At 32.4% G+C, this 17,682-nt stretch overlaps 1 protein-coding gene across 1 annotated transcript in view; it reads left to right on the forward strand.

The window, feature by feature from the left end:
- Positions 1-6,190: 6,190 nt before the first annotated feature.
- The window catches only part of LOC108911392, a 32,914-nt gene continuing 21,422 nt past the window's right edge, over positions 6,191-17,682 (forward strand). The window contains exon 1 of the mRNA XM_023454922.1: positions 6,191-6,307. Within this exon, the coding sequence (XP_023310690.1) occupies positions 6,272-6,307 (36 nt within the window). The 5' untranslated portion in view covers positions 6,191-6,271. The remainder of the gene's footprint in view (positions 6,308-17,682) is intronic.

A 17,682-nucleotide genomic window follows, 5' to 3' on the forward strand; every position in this document is an offset into this window, starting at 1 on the left:
AAGCTTGAATAATGCCAATCTAAATCAACTCCTAAAGTATGTAAATATGTGATTATAAGTCGTAAGTCTTTTTAATTGTGGTTTGAGCGCAATTTTATATCTAATAAAGTAATGTTTTCGTGCGTTTTTGGAAAATTAATTGTCATATACTCAATAATACAAAATTTTACGTCTAAAACAATTGAATATGAAAATTTTGGAAATTAGAGCGAAATACCTAAAATAATTGTGTTGTACTTATAGGCATAAATCTTTAGAATAACTTTATCATGTCAAATATCATCTATTATTGCTATTTCCATACGTTTTAACAGTTCATCAAACTCTTCAAAATTAATTTTAGTTAAATATCGAAATGGAGAAATAATGCAGAAATAATTAAGAAAATGTAGGACATTTTTAATACTGATGGTGAAGAACCTAAAATAATTACGTTTTTGTAGTCGTAGACTACTAATATTTGGCAGAATTTTGTCATTCTATGCGATCTACAATATTTATCTTATCTGTAAAATTGATATCATAGTTGATGTAATTTATATGACCATTCAAAAGGCTTTTGATCAAAGACTATTTTGTATTGCTACATAAGTTGAAGAAAATCAGGTTTTCTGAAAGCCTTCTTAATTGTTAGGCAGAAAGTGTTTTGTTGAATAGAAGAAGAATGCATAGAATATAATGTCAATTCTGGAGTACCACAAGGCACAAATTTGGACCCTCTTGTGTTCCTTCTAATCATAAATGATCTGGCAACCAGTATAGCTCCAAAATTACTTTTTGCTAATTGTCTTCAAGTAATTTACTGTTTCTTCACAAGAGGATTACTTATGCACTATATCATAAACAAAATTAATCATGGTGTGCAAAGTTGCCTCTTTTTCTGGGAAGAAAGCTCGTGGTTACAAAAATATCTTTATTCCGTTTGTGCGTTGCAAAAACATTGAGACTCACATTGTTGATAGAATGCATTTGACATCTTCCAAAAATATTCATAAAAAAACATCTGCTGTTCAGCACACAAACAAACATTTATTAGCACCTCAAAGTACTCTTTATGCTATAATAAATGACCCGCTTTATTTGTTGAGTTAATTTTATTTGATAATGGAAAAACTTTAATTGCTCTTATATGTGAGAAATTTTGGGGATATCTACTATAATGGAAGGCACATGGAAAAATAACCCTTAAATGCCAACAGAATACGATTATTAAAATGAACGCCTCTGTTGTATACGTGAGACTGCAAATTATAGTGATTTGCTGAAAATTTAAATGATACAAGTAATCGACACTGCAAAATATTAGCCATTTCTCGTTTTAATATCGTGTATTTAAGGACCCGAATACGTGACTGATACCATTTCCTGGGTTAATGTTCCAATATTTATGCTTTCTAAGAATGTATATGACGTACAGTATTGGTACTGAAGAGGCATGTTGTTTTGCGGAAATAATTTATCAACAAATTTGATTCGTTTAAAAAAATATTATAACGAATTTGTTTGGTACGTTTCGAAATTCAACAGTTAGTACCTATACATCGCCAGGATAAGAAAAATCATTAATGAATTCTAAAAATAATCCAGTGAATTAAAACAGAGGAGTTATGTAGAAAGATACTGTTTCATTAAATTGGTATTTTAGAAAGTCCAAAGAAAAATAATAAAAACAAGCAGGTATACTTATTTATGGTTGGTTATCAGCTCTAATAACCTACGGTCTTTAATAATACACTATATAATAATTTTTTTTTTTAAAAATAAGAATATTCAAATACATTAAATTTGGTACATAACAGGGTGCTAAATCTATAAAAGGTCTCTGCTACTCAATGTCAAAGCCTAAGACAGAAAGCGACCTGCAGATAGTGCGAAAAACAACTACTCTGCGGATTTCGTGCCCTGACTAGCATTGAATTATACCGACAGTATTTAGTAAACAGCTAGGCCTACAGATGAGGAATAATAAGTTCGAAACCGGTGTATGTCTGGTGGCTTCGGATGACCAGTGATCCTAGCTGTTTACTAGATATTGTGGGAATAATTCAGCAAGCGATAACAGCACTGTTTTCTGTAAATAATAAACACCTAAAAAAATGTTAGTATATGCATTAACTTTGTGTGAAAAATTTGATTATCAAAGTTCGGTGGTTTCTCTAGTCGGTATATACTGGGTATTTCATTAAAAAGCCATTTTAAAAAAGTTCAAAATAACTGGTATTTATTATGAGAGTAAGCTTCAATGCCAAATTAAACAAAGCAGTAAATTATATAGGTACAGTCCGTACAACATTTGTTGAGATATAATTCCAAGAAAAGAATGAGCCAATAAAGTTCTGTTATCGGAACTACTGTAACAATTTACCGCAACAGGGGCGTGCCGTGAAATTTTCCGCCAATGTCTTTCTACCTCGGGTGTCGAATACTGTTAATTCCAAGAAAGTGACGTGGAATTTCATCTCAACAAATATCGTTCGGACTATACTGTTTTATTTAAATAATGGAACAAAGCAACGTGTGCATCTTTAACAAATTAAAGATGACCATAATTTATTTTTTCATATTAGGATTATTATTAAAGGAATACGCGAGAAAAAGTATATTGTTGATAAATACGTTTCATTGGGAAACCGCATATCATATTTTTATTTCGAAATCAACAGGGATCTTGGGAAAAAACATTTTTGTTTTTGTCAGTGGCGACTGAATTTTTTTAATATAGATATTCATTTGCGACCCTCTGTTTTCACTAAAAACATGTTTCAGAAAATTCTAATAAGATAATCAAATATAATCTAAATAATCTAGTATACAGGGTATCTGGAAAGATCATATCAAAAATGAAGGGATATAGGTACAGGAGAGGTAAAAATAAATGTAGTACTTCATAAAAAAAATTCCTTTTAATTTTTGACATGACTTTTCCGGACACCCTGTATATGCGACATTTACTACTGTTTATGTACAGAAGAAAAATAGAAAAAAATTGCACTGTATGTTGTAATTTATTGTATTTAACTTAACTACAATTTTTCTATTGGATACGTACAGGGTGATTCACGATATTTTGACCCCCCCCCCTTAACTTTTTTATTTTAAGAGATAAAAAAATGTGAAATGAAAAAGTTGCTCGCGTTTTTATGAATTTTTCGAAAATGATAGTAGAAAAACAAACGAAGTCCAAACAAAATGGCCGCGGATGTTAACTTTGTTAAGTTAAACGGAATACCCTGTATATTTTTACATATTTCGATAAACCCCCTGTCGAACATAGTCATGTAGGGTTTGTTGGGTTCATTTCTAACAATAAGCCAGATACTATTAAAAAACGACAAGAAGGTTTTTTATTAAGAAAATAAGACATCTTGTAATTGTTAGACCTCCTTCAGGCATTTCTGCCTTTTTTCAATTACGTAAGGATTTACAGATTTACTTATAATATATTTTGACAGATCGGACATTGATATGGTCCAAAATGTATATAGGTATTTTAACTAAATCACACTAATTAGGCCGTGAGAGGCCTAATTACTCATGGACAATGATATGGTAGGCTATGACAGTGGCAGGTAATGTCATTGCAACAGTGCTATTGTTTGACAGTTTGTATTATTATTTAATTAAAATAGCTTACACAGAAGTAGAAAACTGAAATATTATAGCAATTAAAATAAAGAAGTTCTTCTCCATACCCTATTTTAATTGTAAATAATTTTCTACCTCTGTGTAACCTATTTTAATTAAATAATAATACAAACTGTCAATCAATAATAATGTTGTCAGTACTACTACCTGTTACTGTCACGACCTACCATATAATGTCCATGAGTAATTAGACCTCTCACGGCCTAATTAGTGAGATTTCGTTATATTGACCATTGACCTATACGCATTTTGGACCGTATCAATGTTCGATATATCAATATATAACTAAATCTGTATATTCTTACGTAATTGGAAAACAGGCAGAAATGCCTGAAAAAGGTCTAACAATTAATTACAAGATCTATTATTTTCTTAATAAAAAACCTTCTTTTCGTTTTTTAATAGTATCTCGCTTATTGTTAGAGATAGACCCAACAAACCCTATATGACTATGTTCGAGAGGGAACGTTCTATCCAAATATGTAAAAGTACACAGGGTGTTCCATTTAACTTAACAAAGTTAACATCCTCGGCCATTTTGTTTGGACTTCATTTGTTTTTCTACTATCACTTTCGAAAAATTCATAAAAAATCGTGTAACTTTTATATTTCAATTTTTTTTATAACTCTTAAAACAAATAAGTTAAAGGGGGGTCAAAATATAGTGAATCACCCTGTACACAAAACTGTATTAAATAAATATTATTAAAATTCTATCTTTCTTACACAAAATAGAAAACCTCTAGTATCTTTTTACAACGCTTTATTTTCGCGTGCTTATCATACTTATAAATCAATTTTGCTTAAAAAATGAATTAAGTACTAAGCCACCGAATTACGTGGTCTTCTAAATGCAAAATATACTGTTTCATTCAAGAAAGTTCTAGTTAATAAATATTCAAAACGAGCTAGAGTGCCCGTAAATTTACTAGTATTGATTCTTATCGTAGCTATAAATCACCTTTACGTGAAAAAAAAAATTAATTACCAAAGCCCCATAATACCCAATTACGCGGTCTCCCACTATCCGCCAGGTAGGCGCTTGGGCGGATAATCCTTAGTGTCAACATAGGAGATCAAACGGATCACCTCAACTATTTAGCGTACATATTTACTTAGTATAGTGCGTGCCTGGGCCAGACTTTGCGCTGGTCGCATTTCTAGCGTCCAATATTTATTTGTTTTGGGGCGGGTGGCGTTATCGCGATATCATTTAAATCACATTATCGATAACGCAACCGTTCCTAGTGCATCGGATGAGGCATAGATCTGTCAGTTATGTGAATCCGTGACCGGTGGTTCTTGGTGCGCCTATTTGTTCATATCATGCGCTCTTTATATCACCTTTACCTTTATAAGACTTTAGATGCAGTTTGAGGCTGCGAGATACGTTTGGAAAGAGACTGCAACTGCTGTGATTGCAACGAAGACAGAATTGGAAACTTTGGTATGCAGCAAAGTTAATTTTATTAGGTAGCAATAATTTTCCTTTCTCGCGCCTGATTTTACATCTCATTTTAGTAATTATAAAGAATGTTTTCATGTTTTTGAGGAATTTATTTTAGAGTTAATGTGACTATTTTTCTAAATATATAATTGTATAAAAATGTAGTCGTACCTACCTCGGAAAGAAACATGAACATCCACACAAATTTGTTAAAAATATTAAAAGTTCACTTTTATACTCTGATTATTTTTACAAATTTAAAAGGATTATGTACTTACAACTATATCAATGATTCTATTTTTATTTACAAATCTGTAACTAACAAAATTCATATCCCGGAAAACTTTAACAACATGCTCCTTTAACTTAGACTATAATAATTATTGTGCAAATATTGTGGGAAGATTACATTATATCTAGAGGATTACGAGAACAATAATTTTATTTCGATCATTTTTTCACGTACTTATTTATTATCTCAATTTCGTCGATTCCCGCAAATCCGATACAAAATATTGACTTTCAAAGGTATACTCATATGATTGATGTCATTAGCCACATTTGTATGCTTAGAACTACTATGACCGCGGTATCGCGTCCATTCGTTGCGTCTAGACGTAACGTCGCGAAAAATGTGTATTTATTGCTGTGGCACCGCCAGTTCACGCTATTCAAATGAAACCGGTCAATCGTGAACCGAAGATAAGGATTTTCAATGTGATTCATTGCGATGAATCCGCTTGTCTCCATTGATGATATTCTTCTTGTTTGTCTAGATAAACTTAACGCTAGACGGGGGTTTCCGTAGTGGCGCTTGCATATCTAAGCCTTTTATACTCGTAACACAGATCTGATATCGATATCCTTACAGTTACATTTCGGTAATATCGAAACATCCCCCCAGTAATCTTTCCGCTCTAGTACAATTCAGACATTTTTCTTGCGCCAGTTGATTGAAGTGCTCCGAAGATTCCTACGAGTTTTCTTCTTGTTTCAGGGTTTGACCGGTGCAGGCCAGCTACAGATTTGAGGAGGACACACAATATGGTGGTTCTGCTGGTCGATGCCATGTGGTCGTATCAGTATCCCTAAGATTAGGGCGCAGTAAAGGACAGCCGAGGTGCGAGGGTTGGTGTTGCCCTTACCCCTCGAAATCTACCCTCGCCAGCACTGGCTACTATGCGAATTGCACACTGTTTTCCAGCCCTCATTGCGGTAAGTCTTTCTCTAGTTATTCCGAAACGGACTACACTCATAGAAATTTTACGTAAAATTATACATTATACACTCGGCAAAAAATTAAGGGGGCAAAAATATTTCCAAATTTTTTTAGTGATTTTTGGAAGGCTGTAACTTGTATCGCTGATAATGGTCGTCGAGAAAAAAAAGCATCTTGAAGCTTAAAGAATCTAGTTTTGAAATACCGAGATGAAAATTTTAAAGGAGCAGGTGTATTGCTCCTTAAACATCAATTAATCATGCTTAAGATGAAAAAAAAAACGTTATTTCTCTCACAATTTCGCGTTAAATACTCACCAAATGTCAAAAAAAAATAAAAATTTGGAAAAAGCTTTTCTATTTTTTTTTGCTTCATTTGTTTCACAATTTAACATTGAATGTTTATTAAATATTGAAAAAAAAATGTGAATAAAATTTAAGATTATCATTTTTGTAATGAAAAAAATTGGTGATTTTTTAAAGGCTTGAGTACTTTTGAACAAAGAATCAATAAATCAAATAACGATATATGTAAAAAAGTGCATGAAGATTGAGTTATAGTCTGTTTAGAAATGAAAGAGAGTAATAAAAGCTTATTATGTATGCAAATCGTAAATAAATGTAGTACTGGTGCTTATATTCAATATTTTTATATTATGTATTATCGGTATAGATGAGGTGTACTTTTAAAAAAACTTTGTGTGACTGGGTTGTACTAAATTGTAGCAGGTAGCTAAAATTTAATCCACGACAATCCGTCTTTGTCTATGCCGCTTCAATTTCTCGGTCCATTTCTCTTATAAGTAAACAATATAAAAACAGCATTTCAAAACATGAGGCTACTTTAAGCATCATAACCGGGTTAAGAGGGTTTTTAGTAATTCAAATAAAATTATTCAATATTATTATCAAAATATTTATTTAAATTTAATGAATAGACTTTTATTCCACACAAAAATATATGTATTTTGAAAATTCAAATTATGGTGAGTAAATGTAGTGTTGTATAAATGTACAATAAAGAAAATAAAAAAGTAGGTATATTAAAATTCATCCTCTGAATATTCTGATGAATTATCTTCGTCTCCTAGATTGATAACGATAGGTTCCACAGTAACGTCAATTAAATTATCGAGTTCCCACATTTTCTCCTCTTCTTTTTGTACATGATGTATACATCTTTGCCAGTTATCTGCAGTTACTCGTTCCAAGGAATTTTTTAACAAAATTTTCACGTCACTTAATTTAAACGTCGTATTATTTCGCGCTACATCTCCTTTTACCTGCGCCCAGACTAATTCGATTGGGTTAAGTTCACAGTGATAAGGTGGTAACCGTAGTACCGTTATTTGGCGATTTGTTGCCATTTCATCGATAACATATTTTTTCTGATCTTTATTAAGATTGACAAGTGTCAAAAGTTCCTTTTTCACCATATTTGTTTCAAAAGAAATGTTTTTTCCGGATAACCATTGAATTATATCGGCTTTCCTCCAAGCAGTCGTAGGCGTCCGCTCGGTCTGCCGTGAATGGTAACTGGCATTATCCATGACAATTACAGACCCCGGAGGAATAAGATCCAACATCTGTGTAAAATACTCTTCGAAAACATCTGCGTTCATGTCTTCGTGATAGTCACCTGTATTTTTAGATTCAAATAAAAGTAAACCGCCATCTACAAAACCACTGGCACTACCTATATGTGTCACTATTAATCTTCGCCCTTTACCTGAAGGTGCCTTGAACCCTGTTGAAAGTCCATCCAAAAATGCTTGTCGAAAACTTTTTACATTTTTATCTTGCCATACTTTTGTTACAGTATATCCCTCGTTGACCCAAGTTTCGTCTAGATAATAAATATTCCTCCCTTCGTCACGGAATTTTCTAATTGATCTTAAGTAGGATCTTCGCCAACAAATAATTTCATCTTTATCGATAAGAACTGACTTCCTGTTCTGCTTTTCCCAGCAAAAATTCAACTCTCGTAAGACGGCCCATAATTTGCTTCTACTGATTTTTGGCAAATCGTTGTCCTCTGAAAGTTCACTTAAAATTTTGTTTAGCGTTGGTATTTCTTTTTTAAAATAAAATGAGTGTACTTTTCTGCGAATGACATTTTTGAAGAAATCATCTATAACGACTTTTGACCTCCCTGTAGATGATTTTGGGGGATTTACAGTATCTTGTTCATTTTTTGTTTCCTTTAAAAGTCTGTAGATAGTCGATTTTCCAATCCCTGTCATTTTGGAACACTTTTCCACGATGTCGTCAACACTGTTGGTAGGATTTTGGTGTTTCAATGCATTAAATACATTTAATATAATAATCTTCTCATTCTGAGACAGCGCACATCTTTTCACGCGTTTAGCAGGTACGTAATCTGATAAGCTCGACATTTTACCCAAACAATATTATATCCACTGGCACAATAGTCACTAAACACAAGTCGAATTTTACTCTACTGCACTAGCACGTCTTCGTATATTCAGCTCTAAGACTGGATTGATCTGTCACAATACACTGGCTCCTGCCCTATGATGTATCCAGTAAAATATACTAATGTACACCCATTACCTGTTAGCATTAGTGTTACCCGATAATTACCTGAAACGAAATATTACCACGCCCATGGCCGGTTCTTATTTCGGGGTTTTATTACTCTCTTTCATTTCCAAACAGACTATAGGGGATCAACTTAAATTAATGCAATAAATTTTAACTCGATGAAATACGGCATGCGAAAAAAAATCGCATCAAAACTGAACAGAAAATGGTTCAATATAATTTTTTGAAATCAGAAAAGTTTTTTTTAAATTTCAATATTTGGACATTTGAAATATGCAATGTATAATTATTGTAAAAATGATAACGCAAACAAATTTTGAAAAACTTGATTTTATTCCAGAATTGAATTTTTTTTTTCAAAATTTTGAATTTTTTTTTATATATTTAATGAGTATTTAACGAGAAATTCTTAGGAAAATAAAACAAAAAAAAAATTCATGTTAATCATGATTAAATGATGCTTAAGGAGCAATAAAGCTGCTCCTGTAATTTTTTATACTAAACTTGACGATTTAGGAAAGGAAAATGGTTGGACCGATCGATTTCAAAATTTACAGTCCTCATGGGCAATATATTGAGCTAAGAAGAAACCTGCAAACATTTGTACTTTTCGCAATATTCGCGAAGTTGTCGTTGATTTTCCAAAACAGCAGAAAAAGTCATTTTTTTGCAGTTTTTCAAATTAATACTCAGTATAAAATAGTTTTTTTCTCAAAGATGACAAAAGGCCCTTGAAGAGGATTGATTCAAATTTCCAAAACCTTCCTTCCGTTCGCTGTACGATCATTAGTTCATGAGATATCGATGATCAAACAAAAAGGTGACTTTTCACGCAACAGCCGATACTGATGCTCAAAAAAATTTTTCATATCAAGATTTCAAAACTAAAATCTTGAAGCTTCAAGATGCTTTTTTTATTTTCTCGATTATTCACGAAGTTACAGCCTTTTAAAAAATCACTAATAAAATTTAGAATTTTTTTTTGCTCCCTTAATTTCTTTTGCTAAGTTTATTTTGACGCCACATTAGGTAACGTTTTTATAATCCACTTCATTCGGTATAAATCTGCAAATATTATTTTTATTTTTTTACATTTTGCTTGGCCGCAAATAAAATTCTTCCACATATACCTTCACAGATTCATTAAAATTACGTACGTTTCAGTAAATTTGTCTCATCTTATGATTTCCCAAAAATAAAAAATGTTACCGTACAAAAAGAGTTTTCTGTTTTCTCGTGAAAGAATGTTATATATGGCCGCTATCCCTGGAAAAATAAAAATGACTTACACCCTTGTCAGGACACTTAAGACATATTAAAAGTCTTTGTAAATTTTCACAATTTTTGTCAGTGCATATCAGATCAACTGAAACCGATAGACTAATCAGTTAAGCCTCTGCCGACGCGACGTCCGTGATTGGGTGGATTGTCTCACACCCGTCCACGTAGAGGAGTTTGACGGTGGTCCGTGTCGATTCGGGGCATTACAAGGGGTTACACGTGTATTTATTACACCCGGACGACAAACGATAAGATAGGTACGCCGTTAATGAAGTTCCAGACTGGGAAGTTGGGATTCCTTGCCTCCGAGGTGCGTAGGATTAGTAAGGGGTTAATTTAATGAGTGCCGTAGAGAGATAGCGATAAAATATGTCGGCGGGAATTTGGTTGACGGCCATGGGTCGTCCGTAAATTCTCACCCGGACAGAAATGTAATAAAATGTTAATGTATCGCAGCTCTGATTTCTATTAAGTATCTCGTGAACGGTCGTAATTTTCCAGCTGTCGGACGTGAATGTCTTCGGAGTAACCTAGATTTTCCAGTTAGTTTTCCGAATAAATGTAGTACGTTTCTATTTTCCATTTTTCTATTAAAAGTTATGATTTAAGTTGCACAATTTTAGTAGGAAAACTAAAATATGCTTTCCTCTCTTAATTAATTAGAATCGAATCTATTAATACATAATTACTATAGAGATCGGAAATATCATAGTTAGAATCGCGATTTCTCAGGAATGGTGATCCTTAGAAAAAAAAAGTATAAGGACAATTTTTGTAGATAATTTTAAGATCTATAATTTTTGTCAGAACTACTTTTTTTGATAAAACTTACCGTTTTCGAAAAAAATCCAAAAAACCTCAAATTTTGACCTTTGACCCCGAATAACTTTTTTAGCATACATGGGATCGATGGGGACTTTTGACACCTTGTTTCTAATGGTGTACCCAAGATCTCCACCAAAATTTAGCTCTGTCGGAATTTTCGTTATTTGACCACTATTTATTGACTAATTTGACCGGACTATCAGGGCGGCTGCAATGTGGAACAGGGTTGGCTGTAGGCCGAATTCTCTTTTATATAATTTTATTCAAACAAAAAGTGACACAAACGTAACCTTCTTATAACTGTTCTCTTTACATTATGAGAATACAGGGTGTTAATGAACTTATGTCAAAAATTTAAAGATATGAAAAAGGAGCAAAAACTNTACTCTTCTACAGCCACATTTAGCACTACAACCTTTTTTGCAATTGCAAAAAATAGTGTTTAGGAATTTTTCCGGAGCAGGTAGGAGTAAATTTTGAATCGGTTCCAAAGTATTATCTGTTTATTTCCAACCCCAGTCTTCTGGGTTCAGTTGATTGCCTAGCCATGTCTGAACTTGATAGTATACTCGATACAAGTGTTGATTAGCAGAAGCCGATGTTGCAGGAAAACAATATAGTTGTACTTGTTTCTTGTTTCGTGTATTTTTTACAAAAGTTTTTAAAACAGAGTAGCCAGATGTTATTCAAGGCCATGCGGATAGAAAGGATTGACTATGGGACTGAGTTTCTTTTAAGTGTCTAATCTCAGAATAGTATAGTTTATACATATAAGAGACACAAATAGGCATTTTTTACTTAGATTAAGTGCCTGACTATGTATATACGTGGCATATATGTACATATCATGTAGAACGTGACTCCTTCAACTATTAGAATCGCGATATCTCAGGAATGGTGATCCTTAGAAAAAAAAAGTATAAGGACAATTTTTGTAGATAATTTTAAGATCTATAATTTTTGTCAGAACTACTTTTTTTGATAAAACTTACCGTTTTCGAAAAAAATCCAAAAAACCTCAAATTTTGACCTTTGACCCCGAATAACTTTTTTAGCATACATGGGATCGATGGGGACTTTTGACACCTTGTTTCTAATGGTGTACCCAAGATCTCCACCAAAATTTAGCTCTGTCGGAATTTTCGTTATTTGACCACTATTTATTGACTAATTTGACCGGACTATCAGGGCGGCTGCAATGTGGAACAGGGTTGGCTGTAGGCCGAATTCTCTTTTATATAATTTTATTCAAACAAAAAGTGACACAAACGTTACCTTCTTATAACTGTTCTCCTTACATTATGAGAATACAGGGTGTTAATGAACTTATGTCAAAAATTTAAAGATATGAAAAAGGAGCAAAAACTAAGTTAACTGATGTCACAAACTTGCATCAGAAGTTTAAGGTCATAGAGAAAAAAGTTAATTAAAACTGTTTTGGAACTACTGAAATACATATATTTTATCGCTGCGAGTACTTTTGTAACACTTTTTACGAGTTTGTAGGTTTCTTATGAAGCCGGACTGTATTCGAAAGTCAGTTTGTAATACATTGTTGTAGTGATTGCTGTGCTATTTTTCGAGACTACATAGCTCGTAGCCGTATTTTCAAGTTTTCTTTTGACAACGGCGCATTTATTTAGCAATCGCGAATATTATAATATGCTCATAATTTATGGCGAAACAAACGAAAATGGCCACAGAGCTTGTCAAGTGTACCGTGCAAGATATCCTGAACGACGTGCCCTCTCACCGCGAACATTTTTGTTGATGTAGCGCAAAGAGTTTTGAACACCGTGAAATACAACCGCGTCGAGGTCGCGACGGTGACCCAGGGCGACCTATAAGAATCTTAAATGTCTAGGAAATGATTTTAGATCTCGTCGAAGATGTTCCGCATCGTAGCACTAGAAATATCGCACAACAAGTAAATATTTCGCATCCTGTTGTATGGCGGACATTACGAGAATCTCAATTGTTGTACAATAACATGTACTTGTCTGCCTCTGATTTGAAGCTTCGCATCGATCAACTTATTCGATACGTATCTAGTGGCACCCGGATGCCTACCCTGTCAGCCTGGCGTGCCGGTGAACAATCCGAGAAAATCAATATTTTATATTGGCAAATGTATGTAATAGCTAGAAACTTTATATCCGAGATATTTATCAAAAGTTCAAATCTTCCAAAATGTTCTCTAAATTTTAGATCTCTACTAGCTATGAAGTACTTGAGGTAAAATGAAAAAAACGACGAAAAACATTTTCATCGAAAAAACGACGAAAGAAGATGAAAAAATCGCCATTAAAAAAACTTGATAAAAATGTTCATATCAGTTTTTAACATCCATTTACAATTAGGGATTCTGATTCCCATTTATCCAAATGTACACAGAATTTCTATCTGGAACAGCATCATATGAGTCAAATTTATCCACCTGGTTGCTCCACAAAAATGTATGATGTATGTTTTATTAATTTTTTATTGGTTTATTTTCCCACATCCATGTGTACATAACTTACGTCTGACTTGCTATCCAAGGAATTTATTATAAAAATATTATAGTGAAGTTCAAAACTAGCTACGTGTAAATACATAAATCACCAATAGAAATTTTCGGCTACAGTTACCGTAGAATGTGAGATAAACTTGTAGATAAAAAAAGATTGGATTTATTAATGGGACGCAATTATATTATAATAAGGGAATTCGGTAGTTTAATGAACCTATTGTGGTAATTTTATGCTGTGCGAATCACAGCGGTTGCAATAAAAATGATGGAATTTGTTGTGGGGAACGTAAACAGAATAATAACACACAGATCTGTGTTAACAGACAAATCATAAATGTGTACTAATAAAAATGAAGGCAGGCAAATTATTTATATGCGGCAGTTTTGCGTTTTATGAGCATTTTTACAGATTTAGCAGGCGTAAACGCCCATATTAAAAGAATTGATATAGTCGTATGCTATGGAAATATCAAAATGATGAAATAAGTCACTTCTTTAGTTTTATCACAAATAAACCCGGCACCTCCGCCAAAAATTTAAATTAGTACTGAAAATTATATAGACAAGGCGGTATCTGTTTTGGTTTGGGTGAATCGTATATCCACGGAGATTTTTGGGTTTTTGGCTTTCAAATATCACTAGAAATGAAAATTTTTCTATGCGCATAAAAAAAACGTGGGCTTAACTTTTGGCGGCACAATATGTTAAAAAAATTCGAAAAATGTCATATTTTTCTTCCTATTTAATTATGTATCTTTTCAAGAGTTGATTTTAGGCGAAAATGGAAGAGGAAAAAAATGTTTGTAATTAAATTTTTTACAAAATATGACTAGTTACAAATCGAATGAATCATGATTATTATTGTAAAAATCGAAAAAATCGCCAAAAATGGGGTTAAAAAACATTACTTTTTAGGGAATTTTTTTGGGGTCTTTAAATTGGGTATAGGACCTTCATACTTGGCTCAAGAAAACTTCATGTTATGTAGAATCATCACACCAAATTTCATCAAAATCGGTTCGATAGATTTTGCATAATAATTTTGCAATCCAGATTTTGAAAAAAAAATTGCAAATTTTCAAAATTTTGCACAGCAAAAACCAAGGCCCTTAGATACTTGAAAATTTAATCACATATAGAAGGGCTCTCAAGCTTTCAAACGCTTTTTGAAAAATTCGAATCCGTCAATTAGGAGAGCTCTGGCGCTTGTTTAAACATTGGTCGAATTTTTGTACTATAATTTTGTATTTTTGTAATATAATGAGTTAATTTCTCATTTGCTTATATTTTAAACAGTAAATAATATTTGAATTATACTTTAATCACAAAAGAAATGATGATTAAATTAATAATTAATTAATATATTACTAATTTTCGACATATTTTGAAAATAATTGTTGTTTAAACAATTTTAGAATATTTAAATAAATTTGTTTTTGATCTTTGATAAACAGTATATAAGTTTATGCACTTGGCTTTGATACAATAAAAAAATAAAGTTGATAATTAAAGGCAATTTAAAGACAAATGCATTTGAAAATACGCTAATTGTTTTTTTTTTTAAATCGCGAGACATCAATTTAAAAAAGATCATAAAAATTGGACCTCTAGCTGAGATATTAAAAATTTTTAAGCGCGTCACGGTTTTAAACTCGCCCCGCTCTGCTTCCCCCACCACCACCACCCCTACGATTTTCTTGAATTTCTCGCTTGTATAAATAACTTTAAACACGTTATAAAATAGGTTGCCAATGAAGAAAAGTATTGCAAACTTAGATCTGGTAAGTACTCGGAATACCAAAGGTATTTTTCGAAAAACAGCCCAGATGTTTCAGTACATTTACTGTAAATGACGGTTAACATTGATCGGCTATAACTACGTAATTAATCGACCAATAGATCCGTTTTTTTTAAAGAAACGTCTTTCCAGAACTTTTAAAACCTATTTTAAAACATTTGATTTAGTTGAATATCCACAAAGTTATTCTAATTGTTTATAAGTACAAAATTCGACTAATGTTTAAACAAGCGCCAGAGCTCTCCTAATTGACGGATTCGAATTTTTCAAAGAGCGTTTGAAAGCTTGAGAGCCCTTCTATATGTGATTAAATTTTCAAGTATCTAAGGGCCTTGGTTTTCGCTGTATAAAATTTAGAAAATTTGCAAATTTTTTTTCAATATTTGGATTGCAAAATTATGTAAAATCTATCCAACCGATTTTGATGAAATTTGGTGTGATGATTCTACATAATATGAAGTTTTCTTGAGCCAAGTATGAAGGTCCTAAACCCAATTTAAAGACCCCAAAAAAATTCCTTGAAAAGTAATGTTTTTTAACCCCATTTTTGGCGATTTTTTCGATTTTTACAATAATAATAACGATTTATTCGATTTGTAACTACATAGTCATATTTTGTAAAAAATTTAATTTTACAAACATTTTTTTCCTCTTCGATTTTCGCCTAAAATCAACTCTTGAAAAGATACATAATTAAATAGTATAATTCTGTTACTTATTAAACTAGCTGAACAAATTATTTTGTAGTTTTTTTTTTACTATATATCCAGTAAAATACATTTTTTCGATAAAAAATTTGCAGAATGTAGGAATCTTGTTTAGAAATTATACTTTCATTTTTTACTATACAGTACAAAGGTAATATCTAGCAGTACTATTATACTTATTACGTTTAGTCGTCCAGTTTATACCAGGACTGATTAAATGTATGCATTATGGCTAACATAACTAAAAAATGTGCAGTTAGATATCTGAGGCCAACACGCGTATCGTGTCTAACATCCTACGCCGTGATAGCAACGCTTGTAAAGCCAAGGTATAAAAAAATCATATCGGCTTCTATCTCTTCTGACTCGGCTGGTACCTCGCTAGCTTTAGTAGTCGGATATGTATTTTCTCATGTCCGATAGTCCCGTGTTCGTTCTCCGGGGTACTAATATCGCACACCTACGCCGCCATGTTAACGCTTACATATTTACTGGTAAATAATGCCATTAAGTGTGTTGTTCGTCCAACCGGGACTAGACAAAACATAGCCACATTCCCGTGTAATTGTCCGAATAACTTATTTGTGGCTTACACGGAGTCCGTTGCAGGTGCCCGCGAGTCGAGACACGGAACAGAAATCTCTGTCCCAACGTCCAAGCGTACAAGCACGATCTTGTTTTGATGGCTCAATTCCACCCACGAGATTTTAGGTTTCTTTTCAGTAAAAGGTTATATTTCATTTTGTTATCTTAATTAATTTAATATTATCAGTAGTTTTCTATATTATCAATAGTTTTCAATGAAGGTATTCGTCAACAAAGTTGAAAAATTCAAATTTTATGATGAAAAATTAAAATGTTTGATTGGCACATTTTTTTACTAGAATGTCTAATGAAAACTATACAATTTTTAGTAAATTTAGAAGCAATTGTTACTAAAACGACAATATTAGATACTTTGTCATAATTTAGGTTAAAAATTCTAAGAAAAATAATGTTTTTCGGAGCGAAGTTAACCTAAAAAATTCATAAAAGTCGAAAAAACGGTTTTTCGCTATTAAAAAAAAACTTGAATTCCAATCGAAAAAAGTTAAATAAGAAAGTTGTAGCTATTAAAAAAACATATCGACTCGTATTTTTGAATATATCGATTGCTGTATTACTTTTCGAGATATATCGAAAAAACCGTCAAAAATCGACTTTTTTGTTATTGCTTTATCTCTTGCAACTTAAGGTTTTGAAATTTGTAACTTGTTGTAAATGTAGCCCTCGGAAAGCAAACAAGTGTCTTTTTTTAATTAAAAAATATTAAAAATTTTTCGAGTTACTTATATCGATTTTTTGAAAAATCGAAAAAACGAAAAGATATTCAAGAAAAACGCGACCAAAAAATTTTTACTTTTTTCAGTCATTTATGGACACTCGAAATGAATAAAATCCTTATCACTCTTTCTTACCATGAAAGCACAACTCTTAAGGCAAGAAATGAGCCCTGATTCGTTTCTCTACGACTATCCGTCGAGCAAGAAGAGCCGATTTTCGAGATGACCTTTTTTTTCGAAAAATCGATATAACTCGAAAAATTTTTAATATTTTTTAATTTTAAAAAAGGCACATTTTTTACTTGCCGAGGGCTACATTTACAAACAAGTAACAAGTTTCAAAACCTTAATTTGCAAGAGAT

The sequence above is a fragment of the Anoplophora glabripennis genome, unplaced genomic scaffold, assembly GCF_000390285.2.
Source record: "Anoplophora glabripennis isolate ALB-LARVAE unplaced genomic scaffold, Agla_2.0 scaffold470, whole genome shotgun sequence".
NCBI lineage: Eukaryota > Metazoa > Arthropoda > Insecta > Coleoptera > Cerambycidae > Anoplophora > Anoplophora glabripennis.